This window comes from Leucoraja erinacea, chromosome 42 (genome assembly GCF_028641065.1).
Source record: "Leucoraja erinacea ecotype New England chromosome 42, Leri_hhj_1, whole genome shotgun sequence".
In the NCBI taxonomy this organism is placed as follows: domain Eukaryota; kingdom Metazoa; phylum Chordata; class Chondrichthyes; order Rajiformes; family Rajidae; genus Leucoraja; species Leucoraja erinaceus.
In genome coordinates this window covers 1,590,877-1,617,093 of record NC_073418.1, presented here as the reverse complement: position 1 = coordinate 1,617,093, position 26,217 = coordinate 1,590,877, and the positions used below count along the sequence as shown (strand labels likewise).

Here is a 26,217-nt window from a genome sequence, read left to right as displayed (position 1 = left end):
TCTATTATCGGAGTAAACTTGTACGAGCCAGACGATATAGGCGAGTAACCATCATCATCATGTAATTGAACACTACAGACTCCAACTAAGCTCCGAACGAGAAAGACTTGCAGGTATTGTTCTGGTCTTTTTATTGTTATTGTTTTTTTTATTTTTAATTTACTGAACTTATTTTGAGTGTGTATTATGGTGCATGCAGCGTAGTGCGTTTGCATATCTGTTGTGGTTGTGGATGTAAGCTTTGGTATGTTTTGGGCGTGAGAAATTTAAATTGACAATGTACGCACAAATGCCACAAACAAATTCTTACCTAGGTCTTGGCGAATAATTTGTAAGGTCTGATGCTCTACGAAAATATCAAACATTTAATAATTTCAATTCGTTTTAATAAATATTGTACCGTTAAATAAATCTAAGGTTTCAATTATACGTCTATTATTTCAGCGGTTTCGAATTATTTCTGTCCGTCAACCAGAATATGGAGTATTCCGATTGATGTAATGAAGAAAATATTATGCAGATATTACATTCTATCATGTCCATATTAGCAAACATAGAGGCATTGACGGTTGATATCACTGAACATACTGTGCGTGGAGATAATTTATTCGTTCAAGTGAGTTTATTGTCATGTGCCCCTGATAGGACAATGAAATTCTTGCTTTGCTTCAGCACACAGAACATAGTAAGCATTTACTACAAAACAGATCAGTGTGTCCATATACCGTAATATAAATATATACACACATGAATAAATAAACTGATCAAGTGCAAATAACAAATAATGGGTTATTAATAATCAGAGTTTTGTCCGAGCCAGGTTTAATAGCCTGATGGCTGTGGGGAAGTAGCTATTCCTGAACCTGGTTGTTGCAGTCTTCAGGCTCCTGTACCTTCTACCTGAAGTTAGCAGGGAGATGAGTGTGTGGCCAGGATGGTGAGGGTCTTTGATGATTCTGCCAGCCTTTTTGAGACAGCGACTGCGATGAATCCCCTCGATGGAAGGATGGGCAGAGCCGATGATAGACTGTAAATATATGCACTACGATTTTTTTTAAAATTCCTTCTATATAATTAGGGAAACATGGGAAATATGACTTGATTGTCAGCTTAGAAAAATCCACGACAGGCATGGACATTCTGCTGCTGTTGAACTTCACGTTCTGCATGGTGCGAAGCAAAACCGTGATTACACGTTAAAACGTATTAAAACGTGCTCAAAATCCAAAATCCAAAATCCAAATAAATTACAGCATCGCAGATATAACGACCCTTTGCCCATCGCCAAAGTGTCAACTTGAAAATGACATCGGCAATAGATTGCTGAGCATTGAACTGAGTGATACTCCTGTGAGTCTCTCCATCCTAATGCAGTGACATAAGTTGAACATCAACAAGAGCATACACAGTATGATATTGCCGAGCAATGTTCTTGTACTCGAAATCAGGCTGCGCTGCAGGGGATAGACCACAAAAGGTTGCATCCTGGAGCCTTCGTGTGTTACCGGCCGAGAAGAGATCAGACAGAATATTTAACTAAGAAGAATCATTTCAGAGGCAACATTTAAGTAACTTGATGCAAATACGACAGAGGCACTGGCAATTGATATCAGTTGTTACTTTACGTTGAAAATAATTAAAATAAATTGCCTTTATTTTCTTCATTATGAAATTTATTTCAAACTGAACATTATCAAGTAAATGTTGATTAATAGTTTTACCTGCTTTCAATTCACGTAACTTTTCGTCTGAAAGGTCAAATAGTGAAGGTAAGTCAAAGTATGGTTCATATGTTTTTACAACATGTTCATTAATTAAATCATTGTTTAGAAGCGCCTGACCAACATAACGTCGCAAATCCCGTAATCATTCCCCTAGCTGATGAAGGCTGACGTACCAAAAGCCTTCGTCAGTACCCGTCTATCTGTTACGCCACGTCAAGCGAGCTATGTTTGTCTATATACTTTGGCCCCGCTGTTCGACATCACCCGGAAAATGTACCAATGATCCAAAAGCGATTCACCGTTCCCCGCACTGGTTCTCATTCATCCGTGTTCCCGTTCCCTTTATTCCTTTACAAGTATGTGGCACAAGGAGTAATTTATAGATTCATACCTATGTGGCGCTGCTTCTTATCCCCGTTCATAACACTATATTTATTTTCGATCATCTTTTAATCTGGATTTTTAACTTATGTATTGTGTTTTTTTTTTAAATATAAATTATGATGTTTTTATAAGTGATACACCAAGATTTTATATGTATTTATGATATTTGATATGCAATGCATTTTTAATGTAATGTTGCCCTTCTCTGGACATTGAGTCTGTAATACAGTTTATATTATTTCCATCCTATTAGACCCCGTTATTTTTTTTTGTGTTATAAAAAGTGAACACAATTACATAGTGTTATGTTTTGGTTGTCAGGAATAAATCGTCACTCACCATCGAGTTGCACATGTTTGCCCATATCTGTTATGAACAAATATTTCAACATACCAATTACATATAGCATCGGAAATATGCAACGACATTACATAGAGACATAGAAACATAGACAATAGGTGCAGGAGTAGGCCATTCGGCCCCATCGAGCCTGCACCGCCATTCAATATGATCATGGCTGATTATCTAACTTAGTATCCTGTACCTGCCTTCTCTCCATACCCCCTGATCCCTTTAGCCACAAGGGCCACATCTAACTCCCTCTTAAATATAGCCAATGAACTGGCCTCAACTACCTTCTGTGGCAGATAATTCCAGAGATTCACCACTATCTGTGTGAAAAATGTTTTCCTCATCTCGGTCCTAAAAGATTTCCCCCTTATCCTTAAACTGTGACCCCTTTGTTCTGGACTTCCCCAACATCGGGAACAATCTTCCTGCATCTTGCCTGTCCAACCCCTTGCGAATTTTATAAGTTTCTATAAGATCCCCCCTCAATCTTCCAAATTCAAGCGAGTACAAGCCGAGTCTATCCAGTCTTTCTTCATATGTAAGTCCAGACATCCCAGGAAGCAGTCTGGTGAACCTTCTCTGTACTCCCTCTATGGCAAGAATGGCTTTCCTTCGTTCCAGCACAACATGTAATCTAATAAACATACCAAATCATTGAACAACACAGATCAACCTTTTAGAAGATCATCTTACATTAATTAAATGTGATACCTGTTTCTCTATTTTTCAGTTCGTCCTCTGTGAAATGAAAATATGGAATCTTCAATGGCTATTAGCATTTCGATATATCACAGTAGTATGTTATGTCTTAATACTCTCGGCATTGTTTCAATATAGTGTGGCTAGATGTTACTACTTCTTTAATGTGTTTGAGATTGGAGGAGCATTTTATCCTCGGACCTTACTTGCTCTCTATCCCACACAAATACGCATACACTTGCACATGCACACACACTCACTCACTCACTCACACACTCACTCACTCACTCACACTCACTCACTCACTCACTCACTCACTCACTCACTCACTCACTCACTCACTCACTCACTCACTCGCTCACTCACTCACTCACTCACTCACTCGCTCGCTCGCTCGCTCACTCACTCACTCACTCACTCACTCACTCACTCACTCACTCACTCACTCACTCACTCACTCACTCACTCACTCGCTCGCTCACTCACTCACTCTCACATTACACCAACTGCTGTAAAATACTCTACTTTTTCGGCCATTGTCCACAATTAAATTAACATTTCGGTGCTCATCCAACACTTTTTCTTGGGACGATGTTGAACGATATAAAATAATAACAATCAGAATACTTACTTCCTATGGGTTACATCGCTATTGATTTGAGTTGCATACTGCTGTGTCTATTTCACACCAGCATCGATACCAGGTGCATTGTAAATAACGCAAAGACATAATCTCGCAGAACATTCCTAACACCCATCAGTTCACCCAAGCAGGGACATAAACAAGGCAATTAACAGATACTTGTGCACAACTTTCAAATGACCAATTTCAGTCGCAATTAAATTAAGTTAATTAATCTTAATAACATGGCTCCATTACTGTTTGAAAACGTTACCGTTCGTTAATATTCTTGTGTGTAAGGAAAGTGTGTAAAATGCAAATTGCCAATTTATCCTTCATTCTTAATGCCAGAATTTTCCTTTCCAACCGGAATGTTTTAAATTCACAGTGTCAACAGAATATGATAATTCTTTCACGTGCGCTCCCAAATTGGCCAAAAATGTCTTATGTCATTGTTGTGGTGTCAGTTAACTGGCCTTTCTGTTCTCAATGACGATCCCTACCCAGCCAGATGCACGTCATGAAATGCTCTGACTTTGGATAGTGGACACGAAATGCTGGAGTAACTCAGCGGGACAGGCAGCATCTCTGGTGAGAATGAATGGGTGTCGTTTCAGGTCGAGACCATTCTTCGAACTGAGTTGGGATGGCCTATTTTACTGAACTGAAGTAGTGCAGGCAGAAGCCCGAAACGCGACTGAATGGGTTGATTGCTGTGGAAACTCTGGGCTGGCTTAATTCCAGCTGCCAGTGATGTGAGGATATTACAATACATGCCACTGTCTGTAACCTTCAATAGTTTTTAAAATATGATGAAAATCAATTACATCATTTCAATGGGAGCAATTAAATCAAACAAATTAAGCCACCCAAATAATTTCAATAAACAAAGTAAAGGAAACACAGTATATGGTATTTTCTGTGATCGGTATTTTAATAATTAATTGTAGTTTCATGCCAATTTGGCAAGAAATCCAGAGGTGAAGGAATTTTATCTAAATTGTTTGATGTCAATGAAGTTCAATGGTGATCTGATTACCCCCCAACGAAAAGCGTGCATTACTCAAAACATGTGTTGATTACGGCACCTGATCTTGAGGTTCTGAGATGGAAATCCATTCCAGAGAATATTAATACAAGTTTGGCAATGAAATGTAGACGATATACTATTTCTGGTTTCTGGCTGTTTGCAATCTAAATCATAACTGCAAAACGTCAAGATGTTAAAGTAAGCTCAGCTTTACCGCTTACCCTTTTCCTTCAAACGTTGCTTCACGGTTTCTAATTCTGAAAATAAAATAAAGTCACGTGTTTGTTTTTCCCCAATCCCCCGAAGTAAATCGCATTGAAAGTAAGTGATTGGTATCGAACATCTGCCACCGATATCACTGGACACCCGTTTAATAAATAACTTGTCATTCTCTGCCTTAATATCCACTGCCATGGCCTCCACAGTCCTCTGTGGCAATGTTCCACAGATTAACTACCTTCTGACTAAATAAGTTCCTCCTCACCACCTTTCGAAAAGAGCGGCCTTTAATTCCGACACCATGATTGCTGGCCATGGACTCTCTCACATCTTTTCCACGTCGACTCGATCTGTACCTTTCATTATTCTATGTTTCAATGAGGTCCCCCTCAACTTTCTAAACTCCAGCGAGTAGCGGCCCAGTGCTGTCAAACTCTCATCGGAAACTAACCCACTCATTCCTTGAATCATACTCTGGATACTCTCCAGATCCAGCACATCCTTCCTCAGATATGGGGCCCAAATTTTCTCACGGTGCTCCAAATGCGGCATGACCATCACCTTACCGAGCCTCAACATTACGTATGTGTTGTGAGAAAACCACTCTGCACGATAGCACTGTTCCAGATACATTAGGGACAATTTACATGTATGCCAAGCCAATTAACCTAGGTCTTTGGAGTGTGGGAGGAAACCTAAGATCTCGGAAAACCCCCACACGGTCACGGGGAGAACGTGCAGAGAGCACCCGTAGTAGAAACATAGATACAAAGAAATTAGGTGCAAGAGTAGTCCATTCGCCCCATAGAGCCAGCACCGCCATTCAATATGTTCATGGCTGATCATACAAAATCCCGTTCAAGGTTTTTCCCCATATGCCTTAATTCCTTGAGCCCCAAAAGCTAAATCTTACTGGTCTTGAAAACACCCAGTGAATTCGACTCCACTGCCTCTTGTGGCAGAGAATTCAACAGATTCACAAGTCTCTGGGTGAAAAATCGTTTCATCATCCCGTGCCTATTCACAGTTGCGATCGACCCCTTGACTCTGGCGCTAGAAGTGCTGTAAGGCAGCAACTCTACCGCTGCCCCAACGTGCCGCGTTTAACTCAGTTCTAGTCGGCCGGGAGGATGAGCACACAATACAACTTCCTATTCAAACACCGATGAAGACTAAATCTGTTCTGTGGCTAGGGGGGAAGAGTGAGAAAGATGGCTCGGAGACTGTAATATCAGGCTCGGTAGACGACTTGGTTGAAGTTAGGAAATGGCAAGATAAGAGGTTGGCACATTGGTGCTTGGAGGCTATCTATCTGCGACTGGCATTGGGCGACATTAATCTTGCCATTGCGTTTGCGTCCTCCAGCTACCTGGACGCACACATTTACCCCACGAATTAGGAATCGGGCAAACAGGTCAAGTCTTTGGGTTCTCGGTCAGACAAATATATCAGAAATGCCACACTGCAACCATCTATACGGCTCTTCGGGAGCGTACGGAACAGAGGATGGAGGAGATCGGTAAAGCAGCGGCGGAGGCCACCACAGCGTCACAATAACCGTGTGCCCGGGGTTTCAATCTATTCATGACACATGAATTATGTCCTTTGTTCAAAAAAGCAATTATCTTATCTCGAAATTACTCACCTATATTCTTTTCATCCAACAACTTTTCTGCAACGGAAAAAAAAAATCACTGTTGCAAAAAGCTTGAGAAGAAACGAAGTATTGTGAAATATTTACAGATATATTAGAGGCATTTCGACCCAACAATCAATGTCTATGCTACCTATCCTTTGTGTTACTCACCAACTTGGCTCAATTTTTCCTTTAGTTCCAAGCCTGTGTGCAAAGGAAAACACTTACGTTTAGAAATTCCTCTGACCGTTTGTTATATAGGACATGAGGCAAATGGTAAATAATGGTTCAACTACCAGCATATATTGCTTGAACATCATCATCGGCAAGCACACACTAAACGGCTCACAACTATACTGACACGCTTGTCCCACAAGCTATGGTTCCTGATATGCGATAATACTGCACATTCTTGCAATTTCATATTTTCACAGAATGTTACGAAAATTCACTTCATCAGGAGGAAAAACCTGCATTGAAAGCGTTACTTCAAATGACTGTAGCTTTGAAAGACGGGGTCATCCCTCCCCCAGCCTTCGAGCTTCAACAAAGCCTGCTGCAGTAGACGCATATAACATGTATTTCACGACGCTCTTCGATCTTCGTTCCACAAAGCCAAGTTGGACAAATAAAAGCAGGGGTCGTAAGGTCATAAGGGATATGAGTAGAATTAGACCATTCAACCCATCACGTGGGGTCAAGCAAAGAGCGTTCTCGTCGCGGCCCTGTATCCACCAATCTTTCCACCACGTCTGAAGGAGGGTTTCGGCCCGAAACGTTGCCTATTTCCTTCGCTCCATAGATGCTGCTGCACCCGCTGAGTTTCTCCAGCTTTGTTGTGTACAATCTTTCCACCACCACGCACAAGAAGCACAAGAAGCGAGAAGACGGACAACATTGTATACAGATGCCGAAAAGTGTGTTCAGGTCTGGCTGGGGTGGAAGATTGCAACCTTCACGTGGTCCACGAATGCAATCATCCCGGCGTGCGCAATCAAATAAGATCAAATAGAACAAGTTGTCCTACAAGTTTAGGCTGTGCACGCCATACGCAGGACGAAGAATAAGCTCTGGCTGAACAACTTCTCGTGTGGTGTGAGGACTCGATAAGAAGAAGACCCATTAAGTCGACACCGCCATTCAAACATGGCTGACAATAGACAATAGGTGCAGGAGTAGGCCATTCGGCCATTCGGCCCTTCGAGCCAGCACTGCTATGCAATACTATCATGGCTAATCTAGCTTCCCCACCTAACCCCATTCTCCTACCTTTTCATCATAACCTCTGATTCATGTACTAATCATGAATATGTCTATCTCTGCCTTAAAAAGATCCACTGACTTGGCATCCACGAGTTGCTGTGGCAAAAAAGAAATGTCTCCTCGTCTCCTTCCTCAAAGAACGTCCTTTAATTCTGAGGCTATGACCTCTTGGCCTAGACTCCCCCACCAGTGGAACCATCCTAACCACATCCACTGTATCAAATCCTTTCACTATTCAACAAGGCCCCCATCATTCTTCTAAACTCCAGGGAGGACAGGACAAGTGCATACAAACGTTCATCATAGGTTAACCTATTCATTCCTTGGATAATTCTTGTAATCCCACCTGAATCCTCCCCATAGACAGCACACACTTCCTCAGATACGGTACCAAAATTACTCACAACATTCCAATTGTGACATTACCAGCGCTTTAGAGAACCTTAACATTACATCCCCGTTTTATATACAAGCCCTCATGAAATAAATGCTCGCATTGCGTTTACTTTCCTTACAACTAATGCAACTTGCAACTTGCATAATTGACTTTGTGGGTATAGTGCAACAGCACTCCCAATTCCATTTGCACTTCAGATTTCTGGATTCTCACTCCATTGAGTCAGCAGAGTGCACATAATACCTCAAGCTGGGGCAACCATGTTGACCGCATGATTGTTCACTAATCGCGAAAACATTTTCAGACGTGCGAAAATGAATTTGAAGAAGAACCCTGACGATATTATTGCAGATAACCATATAACCATATATAACCATATAACAATTACAGCACGGAAACAGGCCATCTCGGCCCTACAAGTCCGTGCCGAACAACTTTTTTTCCCTTAGTCCCACCTGCCTGCACTAATACCATAACCCTCCATTCCCTTCTCATCCATATGCCTATCCAATTTATTTTAAAATGATACCAACGAACCTGCCGACACCACTTCCACTGGAAGCTCATTCCACACCGCTACCACTCTCTGAGTAAAGAAGTCCCCCCTCATGTTACCCCTAAACGTCTGTCCCTTAATTCTGAAGTCATGTCCTCTTGTTTGAATCTTCCCTATTCTCAAAGGGAAAAGCTTGTCCACATCAACTCTGTCTATCCCTCTCATCATTTTAAATACCTCTATCAAGTCCCCCTTAACCTTCTGCGCTCCAGAGAATAAAGACCTAACTTATTCAGCCTGTCTCTGTAACTTAGTTGTTGAAACCCAGGCAACATTCTAGTAAATCTCCTCTGTACTCTCTCTATTTTGTTGACATCCTTCCTATAATTGGGCGACCAAAATTGTACACCATACTCCATCCATAATGAATGTTTATTGCATACAAACACATTTAAAAAATGTCTAAAATAACATGCTGTGGCGAAGCATTAAGGAGGACACACACCATCGGTAGTAATCGGCTCACAGTTCTTTGTCGACTTCAAATAATACAGTCTTTCAAATGCAGACCACGGTGGACTTGTAACTAACGGAATGTGATCACAAGACTCTGCAAATGCTAGAATATATAGCAAGATAAATTGCTTGGAGAATATGCGGAAGCACCTTCTGTTAATTGTCCTCACTGGTCTCAATAGCGCCCTGTTTGGATATATTCGCTAACCCACACCCCACACACTCGCTGGATCCTTTCAGCAGTTTGCGTTTATTTTACTGAATGCCAAGTTTATCTGGACTCTCAACTTAACATCATTGGAATTCGTTTGTAGACCTAACAACAGATAAACACACCCACAATACAGGCGACTGGTCTCAATTGTAGTATCTGAATTCTGAATTCCGCATTCCAACCAAAGGGGTAGGGACCAAGAAACCTTTGCACTGCAGCTTCGCCACAGAACTGCCGTCGCACAAGCAGGTTAATCGGGCATAATGTTAGGAAACATGATCTCATTGATACCCGTGCCATATATAGCACGGCTAGGTCAATGGCTATCCAGGTTGCTTCTCAACAAAACATTATTGAAAATTCCTATTACTTCATTATAGGGTATGTGCAGATATGATCTGCTGGTACATCTACATGTTCACAGTCTGAACTTTTTTCCATTAGCTGTCATGGTGAGATTCTTGAACAAAGTATTACTGTCCAGTGAACATAAGGTTTTGCAAATTATATTTGAAACACCTATTTTCTAGCGTGAATTAAAACGACATTCTTCTGTCCCGATGACGTTTCATTGAATCAAAGAAGGTTCCTGACACTTTTCTGTGTAACCCATTTATCGATAGTGGCTGAGTGATATAATTCAAAAAATAGGGCTCTTTGAGTAATAAAGTTCTTATTCCAATGGACTGCAACAGAAAAGATGGCTTGAATTGCAGTATTCGGTGTTTCTCGACATACGTATTATGCCAAATTAGAATATGATTATATAATAATTTCTGCTCTAACATTAATACTCACCGCCAGTTTTACGAAGTTCCTCGTTCTCTGTCCAAGGGAAGATTAATGAAAAGTTATATTCACAAAAGTAACGAATCTTTATAAAATTTCATAAGTGAGATGCGAACGGTTTTTCGTTATTTTCACTTTTAATTGTTTAAGTCACATACTGCAGAGATTACAATGTCCAGTTTCACACGGGTGACCATTGTGCTTCTATTCCCCTTTGCCTTTGTCTATTACAGCTCCAAGTGTAAGGTAGCATGGCATGATTTGTAGAGCGTGTGTTCGCATATTTTAGCGGAGTATTATATTAGCCAAACTAAAAATGTATCTATCTAACAACAGTATCGTAACTCCTTGCAAATTCCTGATCACTCCTTATACGGCTGTAAAAGCGTAAACATAAATATTGGTTTAGCGGAAGAGTTGAGGCCTTACAGCGGAAGCCAACTGATTCAACACTGACTATGTAAGATATTTGCACGTTTATCGCGTGACCGCGTGGGTTTTCTCCCGGTGCACAGATTTACTCCCACAGTCCAAATACGGACAGGGGTTCAGGTCAATTGGCTCGTGAATATTGTCCCTAGTGTGTAGGATAGAACCAGTGTGCGGGTGATCGTTGGTCGACCCGGACTCGAGGGCCTAATGGCCTGATTCCACGTTGCATTTCCAAAACTGAAACGAAATAAACATAATGATAGTGACGGCTGTAAATAAATTACGAGAAGCTTGCTTACAACGTGGAAAATACAATTTGGATCCATGGTCATAAATGGTAGCAATTTTTTTAAATCATTTTTAATTGAATACCGGGGCTCTAATTATCAAAAATAACCAGGCAACGGGTTTCAAGTGCTGCAATTTTCCTGCGAGCTACGGTGACGAAACCGTGTTTAGCCAATGCTCAAATAAATGTTCAAACATTGGTCATTGACAGCACATGACTGCAAAAAAAAAAAAATTCTAATCCCCTACTGATCACGAATCTATTTCTGCCTTAAAAATAACCACAGCGTTTTGTTGCAAATAATTCCACAGATTCGCCACCATTTGGCGACTAAGAAATCCATCTCTATCCCCTTCCCAAAGGAACGTCCTTTAATTCTGAGGCTATGACCTCTAGATCTAGACTGTCCCAATAGTGGGAACATCCTCTCCACCACACTATCCAAGATAACATGAACGCTGCTAATTATATCCGCAATTTATCGGCGTTTGTAGACTTTCTTTTATATATCTTTAGTAGGTCCTCGCATAATAAAGTAAAACGTAATACTGCAGAATGCTTTTTGTTTATGTACTTAATTTAGGATAGGGTGCAATGTCCGTCGTCCATTTAAAACAATTTTGAATTCACGGAATACATATAACAAAACGCAAATGATCTTTGACATTACCTTTATCTCTTGCGCGTAGCAGTTGTTCTTAAAAAGGGAAGAAGCAAGATAATACATTTGTTAAAAAAACCATAAACGATTAGGCGAATGGCAGATAACTGCCAACTAGTCCAAACCCCCATAATGAGACTAAATGAGGTTGAATTTAAAAATGCGTTTTATTAACGGAAGATATAGAAATTCACAAGGTTCAATTAGCCTAATGCCCCTGTCCCACTTAGGAAACCTGAACGGAAACCTCTGGAGACTTTTCGACCCACCCAAAGTTTCCGTGCGGTCCCCGGAGGTTCCCGGGGGTTTTTGTCAGTGTCCCTACCTGCTTCCACTACCTGCAACCTCCGGCAACCACCTGCACCCTCCAGGGACCGCACGGAAACCTTGGGTGGGGCGCAACGTCTCCAGAGGTTTCCGTTCGGGTTTCCTAAGTGGGACAGCGGCTTAAAACACGAGAAAAGTCCAACGGGCAGCTTTTGCATCTCGTTTAAATATGAATGCCATTACTCATGTTGGATAATCTAAATCTCAGGACAGAGTTGACGATGCTTTCACCTCCTCTATTATTAGAGTGAACTTGTACGAACCTAACGATTTAGGTGTGTAACCACCACCAGGCAATTGAATACAGACTCCAACTAAGCTCTGAACTACATAGACTTGCAAGTATTGTTCTGTTTTTTTCCATTGTTATTATTATGTTTTTATTTTATTTTTGTCAACTTATTTTTATTGTTTATTGGCGTGGTTACAGAGTACTGCGTTTACATATCTGTTGTGGCGTAGCAAGTAGGATTTGCATTGCTACGTTTTGGTCGATATGACAATAAAACACTCATGATTCTTGACTCATGATTTTAGTACTGATTTTCCAACATATTAATGGTATAAACTAAACCTGCTTTGGCAGGAATAATTGACTTTTATCCGCGTCATGAAGTGACAAGAAATACCAATTAATTGATAATAAAATATACCAATTAATGTGAGAATGTACGCACAAATGCCAAAATAAAATTCTTACCTAGGTCTTGGCGAATAATTAGTAAGGTCTGATGCTCTAGGAAAATATCATACATTACATAATTCTAAATCGTTTTAATAAATATTGTACAGTTAAATAAATCTAAAGTTTCAACTATACGTCTAGTGTTTCAGCGATTTCTAATTATCTCGGTCGGTCAATTAGAATGTGGAGCGTTTCGATTGATGTAATAAAGAAAATATTATGCAGGTAATACTTTTGTCATATCCATATTTGGACACAAAGATAAATTGACGTTTGATGTCACTGAATATATTGTGCGGTACCCGGACGTTGCGCCGACGGACGAGAAGCCGACGCAAAGAATTCGAAGCCAAAGAACCGAATGGGAACGAGGCCGAAACGCCAAATAACCGACCGGGTACGAAGCCAAAATGGCAACAAACCGAAAGGATGGGACACCTAAATGCAAATTAACCGAAAGGGCGGGACGTCTAAATGCCAACTAACCGAAAGGCGGCGTCGCCTACAAGCCAACGAACCGAGTGCCGCGCACCAGAAACGTCAAATGACGGACATGACGTTGGCTTGTAGACGACGCCGCCATTCGGGTAGGTGGCGTTCCGACAGAGCGGCCATTCGGTGAGTTTGCTTTTAGGCGACGCCGCTTTACGGTTCGTTGGCTTTTAGGCGGCCCGCCCTTCCGGTACGTTTGCATTTAGGCGTACCATCCTTTCGGTTAGTTGGCGTTTCGGCTTCGTGCTCTTTCGGGTATTTGACGTTTTGGCCTCGAATCCATTCGGTTCTTTGGCTTCGACTTCTATGCTTCGGCTTCTCGCCAGTCGGCGCCGCGTCCGCACACGATACCATATAACCATATAACAATTACAGCACGGAAACAGGCCATCTCGACCCTTCTAGTCCGTGCCGACACACACAATCTCCCCTAGTCCCATATACCTGCGCTCAGACCATAACCCTCCATTCCCTTCCCATCCATATAACTATCCAATTTATTTTTAAATGATAAAAACGAACCTGCCTCCACCACCTTCACTGGAAGCTCATTCCACACAGCTACCACTCTCTGAGTAAAGAAGTTCCCCCTCATGTTACCCCTAAACTTCAGTCCCTTAATTCTCATGTCATGTCCCCTTGTTTGAATCTTCCCTACTCTCAGTGGGAAAAGCTTTTCCACGTCAACTCTGTCTATCCCTCTCATCATTTTAAAAACCTCTATCAAGTCCCCCCTTAACCTTCTGCGCTCCAAAGAATAAAGCCCTAACTTGTTCAACCTTTCTCTGTAACTTAGTTGCTGAAACCCAGGCAACATTCTAGTAAATCCCCTCTGTACTCTCTCTATTTTGTTGACATCCTTCCTATAATTAGGCGACCAAAATTGTACACCATACTCCAGAATTGGCCTCACCAATGCCTTGTACAATTTTAACATTACATCCCAACTTCTATACTCAATATGTGCATAGAGATGATTTATTACCTTTTGGTTTTGAAAATGTAAACATATGCAATTTCTATACAAGGACATTTCTATTCCATCTATATATCAAAGGAAACCTGGGAAATATAACTGATTATCAGCTCAGAATTATCCACGGCAGGCACGGATATTCTGTTGCTATTGAACTGCACATTGTGCGAGGTGCGAAGCATATCCAAATGATTACATTTAAAACGTATTAAAACGTGCTCAAACCCCAAGTTGATAGGCTTCAAATAAATGTACAACATCGCAGATATAACGACCCTTTGCCCATCGTCATAGTTTCATCTTGAAAGTTACATCGGCAATGTATTACTGTGCATTGAACTGAGTGGTAGTCCTCTGAGTCTCTCCATCCGAATACAGTGACATAAGTTTAACATCAGCAAGATCGTACAGTGTATAATATTGAGCAATCTTTATGTTCTGCATAGCCAAGCATCACTGCATGAGATAGACCACATAAGGTTATATCCCGGAGCCTTTGCTTGCTACCGGCCGAGAATAGATCGGGCAGAGATTTTAACTAACAAGAAACATTTTCTAGGCAACACGTCGGTAACTAGAAACAAACTATAGAAAGAAGGCGACTTCGGGATAATTCGACACGCATTGGAAATTGACATGGTTGTTACTTTATATGGAACATAATAAAATACAGTGCCTTTCCTTTCATGTTCCTGAAAGACGTAACAAACTGATTAAATAAATATTGATTCATAGTTTTACCTGCTTTTAATTCACGTAACTTTGCATCTGAAACGTCAAATGGAGAAGGTAAGTTGGCTTCAACAACAGAAAGGAAGTGCAGATCCTATGTTTTTGCAACATGCTCACTAATTAAATCATTGGTTAGAAGCGCCTGACCAACATCTTCTAAAGCTGCAACATAACGTCCCAACTCCCGTATTCATCGCACAATCTGATGAAGGCTAGCGCGCCAAAAAACTTCTTCAGAACCCGTTCATCTGTTACGCCACGTCAAGAGAGCTGTGTGTTTGTATACCTTGGCCCTCGTTCTTCTACGTGGGGCACTGCCGTTCATTGTCAACACCTTAACCTGGGTTTGACTTCGAACAATACATCACCTCAACCTCGCGTAGAACGCAAAGTACTGGAGTAACTCAGCGGGTCAAGCCGCAAATCTGAAGGACATGGATAGAAACATAGAAACCATAACCATATAACCATATAACAATTACAGCACGGAAACAGGCCATCTCGGCCCTACAAGTCCGTGCCGAACAATTTTTTCCCCTTAGTCCCACCTGCCTGCACTCACACCATAACCCTCCATTCCCTTCTCATCCATATACCTATCCAATTTATTTTTAAATTATACCAATGAACCTGCCTTCACCACTTCCACTGGGAGCTCATTCCACACCGCTACCACTCTCTGCGTAAAGAAGTTCCCCCTCATATTACCCCTATACTTATGTCCCTTAATTCTGAAGTCATGTCCTCTTGTTTGAATCTTCCCTATTTTCAAAGGGAAAAGCTTGTCCACATCAACTCTGTCTATCCCTCTCATCATTTTAAAGACCTCTATCAGGTCCCCCCTTAACCCTTCTGCGCTCCAGAGAATAAAGACCTAACTTATTCAACCTATCTCTGTAACTTAGTTGTTGAAACCCAGGCAACATTCTAGTAAATCTCCTCTGTACTCTCTCTATTTTGTTGACATCCTTCCTATAATTGGGCGACCAAAATTGTACACCATACTCCAGATTTGGTCTCACCAATGCCTTGTACAATTTTAACATTACATCCCAGCTCTATACTCAATGCTCTGATTTATAAAGGCTAGCATACCAAAAGCTTTCTTTACCACCCTATCTATATGAGATTCCACCTTCAAGGAACTATGCACGGTTATACCCAGATCCCTCTGTTCAACTGTATTCTTCAATTCCCTACCATTTACCATGTACGTCCTATTTTGATTTGTCCTGCCAAGGTGTAGCACCTCACATTTATCAGCATTAAACTCCATCTGCCATCTTTCAGCCCATTTTTCCAAATGGCCTAAATCACTGTAGACTTTGGAAATCCTCTTCATTATCCACAACACCCCCTATCTTGGTATCATCTGCATACTTACTAATCCAATTTATCACAGCTTCATCCAGATCATTGATGTACATGACAAACAACAAAGGACCCAACACAGATCCCTGAGGCACCCCACTAGTCACCTGCCTCCAACCCGATAAACAGCCATCCACCATTACCCTCTGGCTTCTCCCATTCAGCCACTGCTGAATCCATCTTACTATTCCTGCATTTATACCCAACATTTGAACCATCTTAACCAACCTTCCATGAGGAACCTTGTCAATGGCCTTACTAAAGTCCATATAGACAACATCCACTGCTTTACCCTCGTCAATTTCCCTAGTAACCTCATCAAAAAAATCAAGAAGATTAGTCCTTCTTCTTGAAACATAGAAATTATGTGCAGGAGTAGGCTATTCGGCCCTTCGAGCCTGCACCGCCATTCAATGTGATCATGGCTGATCATCCAACTCAGTATCCCGTACCGGCCTTCTCTCCATACCCCCTGATACCTTTAGCCGCAAGGGCCACATCTAACTCCCTCTTAAATATAGCCAATGAACTGGCCTCAACTACCATATGTGGTAGAGAATTCCAGAGATTCACCACTCTCTGAGTGAAAAATGTTTTTTCTCATCTCGGTCCTCAAAGATTTCCCCCTTATCCTTAAACTGTGACCCCTTGTTCCGGACTTCCCCAACATCGGGAACAATCTTCCTGCATCTAGCCTGTCCAACCCCTTAAGAACTTTGTAAGTTTCTATAAGATCCCCCCCTCCCCCCTCAATCTTCTAAATCCTAGCGAGTACAAGTCGAATCTGTCCAGTCTTTCTTCATATGAAAGTCCTGACATCCAAGGAATCAGTCTGGTGAACCTTCTCTGCACTCCGTCTATGGCAAGAATGTTTTTCCTCAGATTAGGAGACTCGGATAGGTGACGATTCGGGTGGATTTCTTTCTAGGCAGGATGTCAGCATCCTGATAATGCATTTACTTTCTAGCAGGATGTCAGAATCTGAATCTGCTGTTCCCTGTGTCAACACCTCACACTATCTGAATTCAACAATACATGTCATTCATCGCTTCACTTACGTCGCAGTCCAAGATGGCTTGCAGTTTTATTTACCGATTGTTTTCACAATCATCCGGAAGTGGCGGCGCTGCCCTGGCAGCAGCGGCTCGCCTGCAGTCCGTTTGTGTTTACTTTTTTGGGTTATTTTTCTTTCGTTTTGTCTAGCTAAGTTCTTGGTTTTTAGGTTGTGTTTATGTTGGGGGTGGGGGGTGGGGGTTTGAAACGGGGCTTGCTGTCTCTCCCTTCGGGGGAATGCGACTTTTTTGTCGTATCCCCCTACTCTGCCTCCGTCTGCGCTGAGGCCTAATGGCTGAGCTGGCGACCTCGAGACTCCGGAGGCAGAGCCAGTCAGGACTTGCCCTGGGCTCGCTCCCGTGAGGGCGGTCCGGCTCGGTGCTGGAACGGCGCTCCCGTGAGGGGTTGTGACGCTCCTGTGAGGGCGGCGTGGCGCGGAGCTGAGACTCTCCCGTGAGGGGCTGTGGCGCTCCCATCGGGGCGGCCAAGCCCGAGGGAGGAACGGCACTCACGTGAGGGCGATCCGGCTCGGGGCTGGAACGGTGCTCCGGTGGCTGGGACGGCGTTCTGGCGGCGTTGACCTGAGTTTGGGGTTCAGCCGCGGGCCGGCGGCTGCGTCCGCTGGACTGGAGGGCGGCAGCTTCGACAACCCCGGGTCGCCGTGTTTGAGCCGCCCCTTTGCGGGGTTCGGTGAGCCGCGGGACTGTTTGTACAATCGCCCGGTGGGGTATCGCCTCAGCGCAGAGGAAGAAGAGGAGGGAAGAGACTGCAGCCCTAAGATTTTTGCCTCCATCACAGTGAGGAGGTGCTTGGAGGACTCACTCTGGTGGATGTTAATTTGTGTTTTTTGTTGTTTATTGTTGTATTATTGTATGTATGACTGCAGGCACGAAATTTCGTTCAGGCCGTAAGGTCTGAATGACAATAAAGATAATTCTAATTCTAATTCTAATTCTAATCTCCAATTCCTTCTTGAGCACACTAAATGTCCTAATAAATGCCTAATACATTCTCATATTATCGGTGCAGGCTCGAAGGGCCGAATGGCCTACTCCTGCACCTAATTTCTATGTTTCTATGTTTCTATGTTTCATCCGCCGACATAACTGACGGATAACAATTGATACAGCAGCGGTCCCTGTAGCACGATACTAGCCACAAACCCCCAGTCTAAATATTAACCTTCAACCATCACCCTCTGCTTCGTTCCATTGACCAAATGAGGTGCACAATTCACGTGATCGCATCGAATCTTACCTTCCCGATTAGACAACCATGCGGCCCTTGTTATGATCAATATGAAGTCCATTTGGTCGCCAAGTCCCAACATACAGTGTTAGGAACGGGGTGAATAAGTAGCGCAACAGCGGTAGTAATCTCTGGATTCTCCTCGTTTCACATACATATAAAGGTAGAAATGGGACGAAGAGACAGATGATTGCGTCTCAGAGGAACCAGAATGGGGGGATCGCTTTTGGATCATTGAGATTTTGCGAAGGCGAAGAGAGAATGGTTGCATCTGAACTGAAGGGAGATGTTCTGTTGCACATCGTGATGGTTTAAAGTAATTTGCCGCGAGGGTCTCAAGGTGCAGGTAGGAAGAACATAAGAAGTATGTCACACGTGGAATAATCCACACATTACTACCGATGTTGCGCGACTTCTTCACCTCGTTCATAACACTGTATTTTCATTCTATTGGACCTCGTTATTTATTTCTGTGTTATTTATATTAATCATACTATTATGATTTGGTTGTCAGGAATATTTCGTCACTCACCATCGAGCTGCACATGCTTGCCCATTTCTGTTAGGAAAGACATTTCAACATGCCAATTACATATTGCATTGGAAATATGGGACGATGTTGCATCATTTCGGCAAAAAATGTAATCAAAGAAGCATACCAAATATTAACCAACATCGATTAAGCTTTTAGAAGATCATCTTAATTTAATTAAATGTGGTACCTGTTCCTTTATTTCTGAGTTCGTCCTCTGCGAAATGAAAACATGGTAACTTAAATGTCTATTAGCAAGGGATATATAATAGTAGTATGTTCAGTCTTAATACTCTCGGCATTGATCCAAAACCATCTACGGATTTTAACATCTCTGAGCGGGCGGTCCCTTTGCCACGGGTTGGCATACGATGCTCCAAGCTGAGGAAGCTGCGGAATTTTACATAGTGGAGTTCGCGGTCCCTGGTTAGGTCCGACTTCGGGAACTCCGAGCCGCTGGAATTTCGACCGCCCCGATGCGGGAGCAGATGCCCCTGTCCCACTTAGGAAACTGGAGACGTTGCGCCCCACCCAAGGTTTCCGTGCGGTTCCCGGAGTTTGCAGGTGGTTGCCGGAGGTTGCAGGTAGTGGAAGCAGGTAGGGAGACTGACAAAAACCTCCGGGAACCGCACGCACACTTTGGGTGGGGCGCAAAGTCTCCAGAGGTTTCCGTTCAGGTTGCCTAAGTAGACAGCGCCAAAACGAAATAATATGCTGGAGAAACTCAGTGCGTGCAGCAGCATCTATGGAGCGAAGGGGATAGGCGGATAGGCAAGGTTTCGGGCCGAAACATTTCTTCAGTAATGATTCAATGGTTATCTGACCCCCCCCCCCCCTCCCAACGGGAAGCACGCATTACTCAAAACATGAGTTGATTGCTGCACCTGAACTTGGGGGTCCTGAGATTGAAATGCCTTCCAGCCAGTATTAATGAAAAATGGATAAGTAAATATAGATGATATACTATCTTTGATTTTTAGCATTGCATTCAAATCATAACAGCACAACGTCAACAATTTAAAGTATGCTCAGCTTTCATCGCTTACCTCTTTCCTTCAAACTCTGTTTCACGCTACGCAGTTCTGCAAAAAAAAAAAATTCATGTACCTTTTTTTTTTCAATCATATTGAATCGCATTGGTATTAACTAATATCATTTCTACAGGGTTGGCATACGTCGTTCAGCATTGGAAAATAAATCTGCCACCGAAAAAATGGCTGTGCAACAACAGCACCTAACGAAAATGATCCAATTTGTAGTTCACATTTAATTCGATGTTGTTGTAATGTTCGTTGTATCGCGACGTGACTCGCAACCGATTATTGTATTTACGAATATTGCGCACGTGTGGATCAGCACGAGTACCTGTGATCTATGGCAGTGACAATGTTAAGTTTCCAGGCAGCCCTGAGTGTGTCTTTATTAACTTGTTGAACATTAAGCAATTTGAAATTAATACTTCCGTATGGATCAATTTAAAATTCAAAATTGCTTAAATATCATGGGTGTCAAAGTTTAAAATGCAGATACGTGAAAACTAGATCAAACGAATGTAGACAGAAAATGCTGGAGTAATGCAACGGGACAGGCAGCATCTCTGGAGAGAAGGAATGGGTGACGTATCGGGTTGAGACCCTTCTTAAACGAAATTTTGTTTCAAGCGGTGCCATTTCCAGATTTGAATATTTCTAAAATATCAGCTTTGTAGAATACGTTCGTGTTTATAAAATAACATCTTGAATTGAATCGCAATGTATGTTATTTGGCGATGAAGGACTACTGAGCCCCTTTGTTCCGTGAAGCTGTTGCCAGTTTTTCATCGGTGATTACTCGGGGTTAGCGGTTGCAGCAGAATGAATCATCAGTTTATGTTTTAGATTAATTCAGACATACAGCGCGGAAAATCCACTGACTTGGCCTATAAGGGGCCCAGTGCTGTCATAGAAACATAGAAACATAGAAATTAGATGCAGGAGTAGGCCATTCGGCCTGCACCGCCATTCAATATGAGCATGGCTGATCATCCAACTCAGTATCCCGTACCTGCCTTCTCTCCATACCCCCTGATCCCCTTAGCCACAATGGCCACATCTAACTCCCTCTTAAATATAGCCAATGAACTGGCCTCAACTACCCTCTGTGGCAGAGAGTTCCAGAGATTCACCACTCTCTGTTTGAAAAAAGTTATTTTCATCTCGGTTTTAAAAGATTTTCCCCTTATCCTTAAGCTGTGACCCCTTGTCCTGGACTTCCCTAACATCGGGAACAATCTTCCTGCATCTAGCCTGTCCAACCCCTTAAGCATTTTGTAAGTTTCTATAAGATCCCCTCTAAATCTCCTAAATTCTAGAGAGTATAAACCAAGTCTATCCAGTCTTTCTTCATAAGACAGTCCTGACATCCCAGGAATCAGTCTGGTGAACCGTCTCTGCACTCCCTCTATGGCAATAATGTCCTTCCTCAGATTTGGAGACCAAAACTGTACGCAACACTGTCAAACGCTTATCGTATGCTAACACATTAACTCATTGAATTATGCTTGTCAACCTCATCTGGACCCTCTCCAGAGCCAGCACATCCTTCCTCAGACATGGGGCCCAAATTTGCTCACAGTATTCCAATGCGACATGGCTAGCGCCTTGTGCCATTGTAGTGTGTGCCGAAATTGAAGATCTTGGAGAAACCCAGCGCGGTCACGGGGAGAACGTACACATTCCGTACAGACAGTACCCGTGGCTGGGATCGAACCCATGTCTCAACCGCTGGAAGCGCTGTAATGCCCCTGTCCCGCTTAGGAAACCTGAACGGAAACCCCTGGAGACTGTGTGCCCCACCCAAGGTTTCCGTGCGGTTCCCGGAGGTTGTTGTCAGTCTCCCTACCCGCCTCCACTACCTGCAACCTCCGGCAACCACCTGCAACCTCCGGCAACCACCTGCAACCTCCTGGAACCGCACGGAAACCTTGAGTGGGACGCAAGGTCTCCAGAGGTTTCCGTTCAGGTTTCCTAAGTGGGACAGGGAGGAAGTAATGCTACTGGTGTGCCACCGTACCGTCATTAACTCAGTTGCAGTAGGCCGGGAGGATGAGCACACAGTATAACTTCTTATTCAGACAACACACTGATGATGAACGCTATACTTTCTGTCGCTAGAGGCAAGAATAAGAAAAATGCTCGGAAACCATAGTATCAGTCTGAGTAGACGACTTGGCTGAAGTTTGAAAATGGCAAGATACGAGGTTGGTAAAGTGGAGCTTGGGGGGGACTTTATCTGGGAGTGGCATTGGTCGACATTAAACATGTCAGTCCATTTGACACCTACAGCTGCCTGGACGCAAACATTTGCCCCTGTGATTTGGAGTCGGACAAACAGATCAAGTGTTTGGATGTTCAGTCAGCCAAGAGAATGCCAGAAGATATCAAAAATGCCACTCCGCAACCATCTATATGGCGCTCCGGAACTGACGCGCCCTGCAGTGGCATGGAAGACATCCGTAAACCAGCGGTGGGGGCAGCAACCGCGTCACAATATCCGTGTATCTGGGCTTTCAATTCATCAATGATATATGAAGTATATGCTTTGTTCCAAAATAGCAATGATTTTATTAACTCGAAGTTGCTCACCTTTCCTAAGGTCTTCCAACAGTTTTTCTGCAAAGAAAACAACATGTCACTGTTGCAATAGGAATAAACGAGAATAAACTAAGTATTGTGAAATTTGATTATCGGCCTGTATCTATGTAGAAACTTCCGGAAAATTTAAAGTGCTTCCGTTGGTGACTGTGTACATTTATCTTTTTGATGTAACTAATTACCACAGAATCAATAATATACACTTCCAGTCTCATTTAATTGTGCATTTATTATACCTGTGTGCGATAGAAGGAAATGATCAGTTTTTTTTTTCATTTCGGAACATTTATTGTTTTTTCAAAAATTACTAAATGACTCAATATATTACGTGAGGTATAATCAGAAATTACATCTGTAATATTCCGTTTGTAGACTGGGCATTGCCCAACTCATTTGCATACTGAGAGGTAATACCATCTCTGATATTTCACTGCTGCTTCGTGATCTCAACGTCTCAATCACAGGGAACGGACTATCGACAGATGTCTATTATAAACTCACTGATTCCCGCAGCTATCTAGACAACACTTGTCCCACCTTGCCGCCTGCAGAGACTCTATCCTCTACTCCCAATTCCTCCGTATATGCCACATCTGCGCCCAAGATGAGGTGATCCATAGTAGGACATCCGAAATGTCCTCTTCCATCAGAAATGAGACCCTCACTCGCGTATCCTCGTTATCCCGCATCCTCCCCCCCCCCCCCCCCCCCCCCCCCCCCCACAGTCGCAACAGGGATATTCCTCACCTTTCACCCCTTCAGCCGGCGCATACAGCACATAATCCTCCGACATTTTGGTCACCTTCGACTGGATCCCACAACTCGCCACATTTTCCCATCTCCAGCCCTTTCCGCTTTCTACAGAGAACGTTCCCACTGCAACTCATCGATTCACTCGTCCATTCCCACCGTAACCAACCCATCCCCAGGTACTTTCCCCTTCAACAGCAGGAATTGCAACACCTATCCCTTCACCTCATCCGTCGATTCCGGCCAAGGACCCCGGCAGTCTTTTCAGGTGAGGCAGGGATTCACTTACACCCCCTCCAAACTTATCTACTGTATCCGCTGTTCCAGTTGTGGACCTATATATTAGGGAGACCAAACGCAGGCGCGGCAGCGTTTTGCTGAACACCACTCAGTCCGCCTACACCTACGTGATCTCCCAGTTGCGAAATACTTAACTCCCCTTCCCATTCCCGCACTGACCTTTTTGTCCTGGGCCTCTTCTATTCTTAGAGTGGGGTCTAGCGCAAATTGAAGGCACAGCACCTCACATTTCGCTTGGACAGCTTACACCCCAGCGGTCTGAATATTGAGTTATCTAAATTCAAGTTGCCCTTGCTTTCCCTCTCTCTTCATCCCTTCATCTTCCCAGTTCTCCGACCAGTATGACTATCCCTGAATACATTTTATCTCAGTTTGCTTTGTTGTTACCTTTTCCCAGCTAACAATGCTCTATTCTACATTTTCCTTGATCTTCACACCACTTGAGTTCTCGGTCTCACAAATTACACTTCCTTATTTATATATCTCCCTTTCCCTGAATCTCAGTCTGGACAAGTATCTCGACCCGAAACGTTGTCCATTCCCTTTCTCTAGAGATGATGCCTGTTCCCCTGAGTTACTCCAACATTTTGTGCCTATCTTCGTAATACCATGTGCCCTGTTTGTCCTTACCACATTCGCGCAGCGTTTTAACGTCTGTGGGAAGGAAAACAGACCAAAATTAGTAATATTTATATAGATTTACATATACTGAATATTTAGAGGATCTCATGAAGACAAATATTGCATGATTTTCAGCCATGGAATTACTGGAAAACACTGTGATATGTTTGATGCAATTTAAAAGACGTGTTGTGCTTATTCAGTGGATTAAAACAAGTTGTCGCTGTCCAGATGAGATTATTCAAAGTGATGGAAGTTACGATTAGTACAGGCTATCACATGTACACCAAAATTCTTCTGGTGTATCAAGGAAAACATATATCAGTAGAAGCTGACACCATGCTACCTGCCATTTTAAAATGTAGCATTAAAATTAATAGATGTATAAAAGACAATCACTACACCTGTAAAACTACATAGGTTACTTTCGCTTTATCAAATGGCTCAGTGATGCGGAAATAAGGAGTTCGAATCGAGACACGATTAGATTGCGGGATCAACTTTTCGACAGTAATTGTGGCTAAAATCCGAACATTGCTTCCGTATATTGAGATAATAAGAGTAGAAATTGATAAGCGTGTTGAGAAGTAAGTGGAAGAAAGGAGGTAAGGGCCGTTATCCTAAAACAAAATATCAATTTTCGAGGTCCTTTTTTCACGTCAGAATTTTTCAAGGATTTTGGGCCCGTAGGCCAGGTTCATCTTAAATATTGAAGTTCACGCAAGTGCATACCTGATTCTATATCAGTTGTCGAACTATCTAGAAATTAATGAACAATAGACATGAGGAATTTCTTTTAATTCGTTATTCATTAAGTTACTTTCAATTACATTGTGCAGCACACGTATATGTTACGTGTTCCTCCGATAAAAAGGAAAATATGCAGAAACAAAGAGGCGTGTCGACGTACGCAAACCGCTTGAATCGACTGAAATAATATCAATGTGGTATCATGTTTATTGCGTGGCAAAGGAAATAATAGTAATTGTAGATCGGCTATTACATGCTAGCCAATCATACTGCTTGTTTGTAGTAGCCCCGCCTAATACATGCTTTATAATAATGAGAATCCGCCCACGTAGGGCAGTACATGTAGCAGGTAAAGTGTAAAGTGCTGCAGATCCTATGCTGTAGGTGTTTAATAAAGATGTGTTGTATCTTTACGTTCGTTTAATTATTGTATGTACATGGTGTCAGATCGTGGCTCGGACTCACTCCGCCAAGTTTACCGGGTTTCTTTTATTTTAACAGTTTTATTTTAACACTTTGTTCTCTCCGTCATGGCTAACTCGTGCCGCTTGACCTGGCCATCTGATCTTTAATTCATACATCGCTGAGCGATGGCGTCTCTTCGAACGTGACTACACTCATTATATCCACGTTGTTCATCGGAATGGCCCCTCTGACGTGAAAGCATCACTACTGCTTAATCTAGCGGGTCCGGAGGCAACGGATCGTGCAGAAAACATTGACTTTGCTCTTGGTGTTGTGGATGGCAACGGGCAGGTCCCTGCCGAGACTTTAGATGACCCAGAGTTCCTACTCAGAAAATTGAGAGAACTGTGTGATCCGCTGTCAAACCACATAATTGAACGGACGAAGGTCTATGCTCGTTTGCACCATGCTGATTAACCTATTGAACGATTTACTAGCGACTTGAAACACATATTGTCGCAATGGTGAGTTGACAAATGAACTTATTAGAGATAAGCTTGTCGGGGGCGTGATCGATAGCAAACTGAGAGCTGAGTTCCATCGCAACGCCGAACTAACTCT

The 26,217-nt window shown here is 42.7% G+C and overlaps 2 protein-coding genes across 2 annotated transcripts in view; both read right to left on the bottom strand.

Moving 5' to 3' along the window:
• LOC129714819 (CAP-Gly domain-containing linker protein 1-like) overlaps positions 1-6,049 on the bottom strand; it is a 32,520-nt gene extending 26,471 nt beyond the window's left edge. The window contains exons 1-5 of the mRNA XM_055664661.1: positions 5,032-6,049; positions 3,171-3,197; positions 2,448-2,474; positions 1,722-1,748; positions 311-346 (exon numbers count right to left, since the gene is read on the bottom strand). Of these exons, the coding sequence (XP_055520636.1) occupies positions 311-346; positions 1,722-1,748; positions 2,448-2,474; positions 3,171-3,197; positions 5,032-5,224 (310 nt within the window). The 5' untranslated portion in view covers positions 5,225-6,049. The remainder of the gene's footprint in view (positions 1-310; positions 347-1,721; positions 1,749-2,447; positions 2,475-3,170; positions 3,198-5,031) is intronic.
• Positions 6,050-6,666: 617 nt separating this feature from the next.
• The window catches only part of LOC129714818 (coiled-coil domain-containing protein 18-like), a 52,116-nt gene continuing 32,565 nt past the window's right edge, over positions 6,667-26,217 (bottom strand). Inside the window, exons 15-26 of the mRNA XM_055664660.1 lie at positions 25,174-25,200; positions 24,451-24,474; positions 22,762-22,788; positions 20,185-20,220; positions 19,329-19,355; positions 19,139-19,165; positions 14,944-14,970; positions 12,750-12,785; positions 11,732-11,758; positions 10,350-10,376; positions 6,837-6,869; positions 6,667-6,701 (exon numbers count right to left, since the gene is read on the bottom strand). Coding sequence (XP_055520635.1) covers positions 6,667-6,701; positions 6,837-6,869; positions 10,350-10,376; positions 11,732-11,758; positions 12,750-12,785; positions 14,944-14,970; positions 19,139-19,165; positions 19,329-19,355; positions 20,185-20,220; positions 22,762-22,788; positions 24,451-24,474; positions 25,174-25,200 — 353 coding nt within the window. The remainder of the gene's footprint in view (positions 6,702-6,836; positions 6,870-10,349; positions 10,377-11,731; positions 11,759-12,749; positions 12,786-14,943; positions 14,971-19,138; positions 19,166-19,328; positions 19,356-20,184; positions 20,221-22,761; positions 22,789-24,450; positions 24,475-25,173; positions 25,201-26,217) is intronic.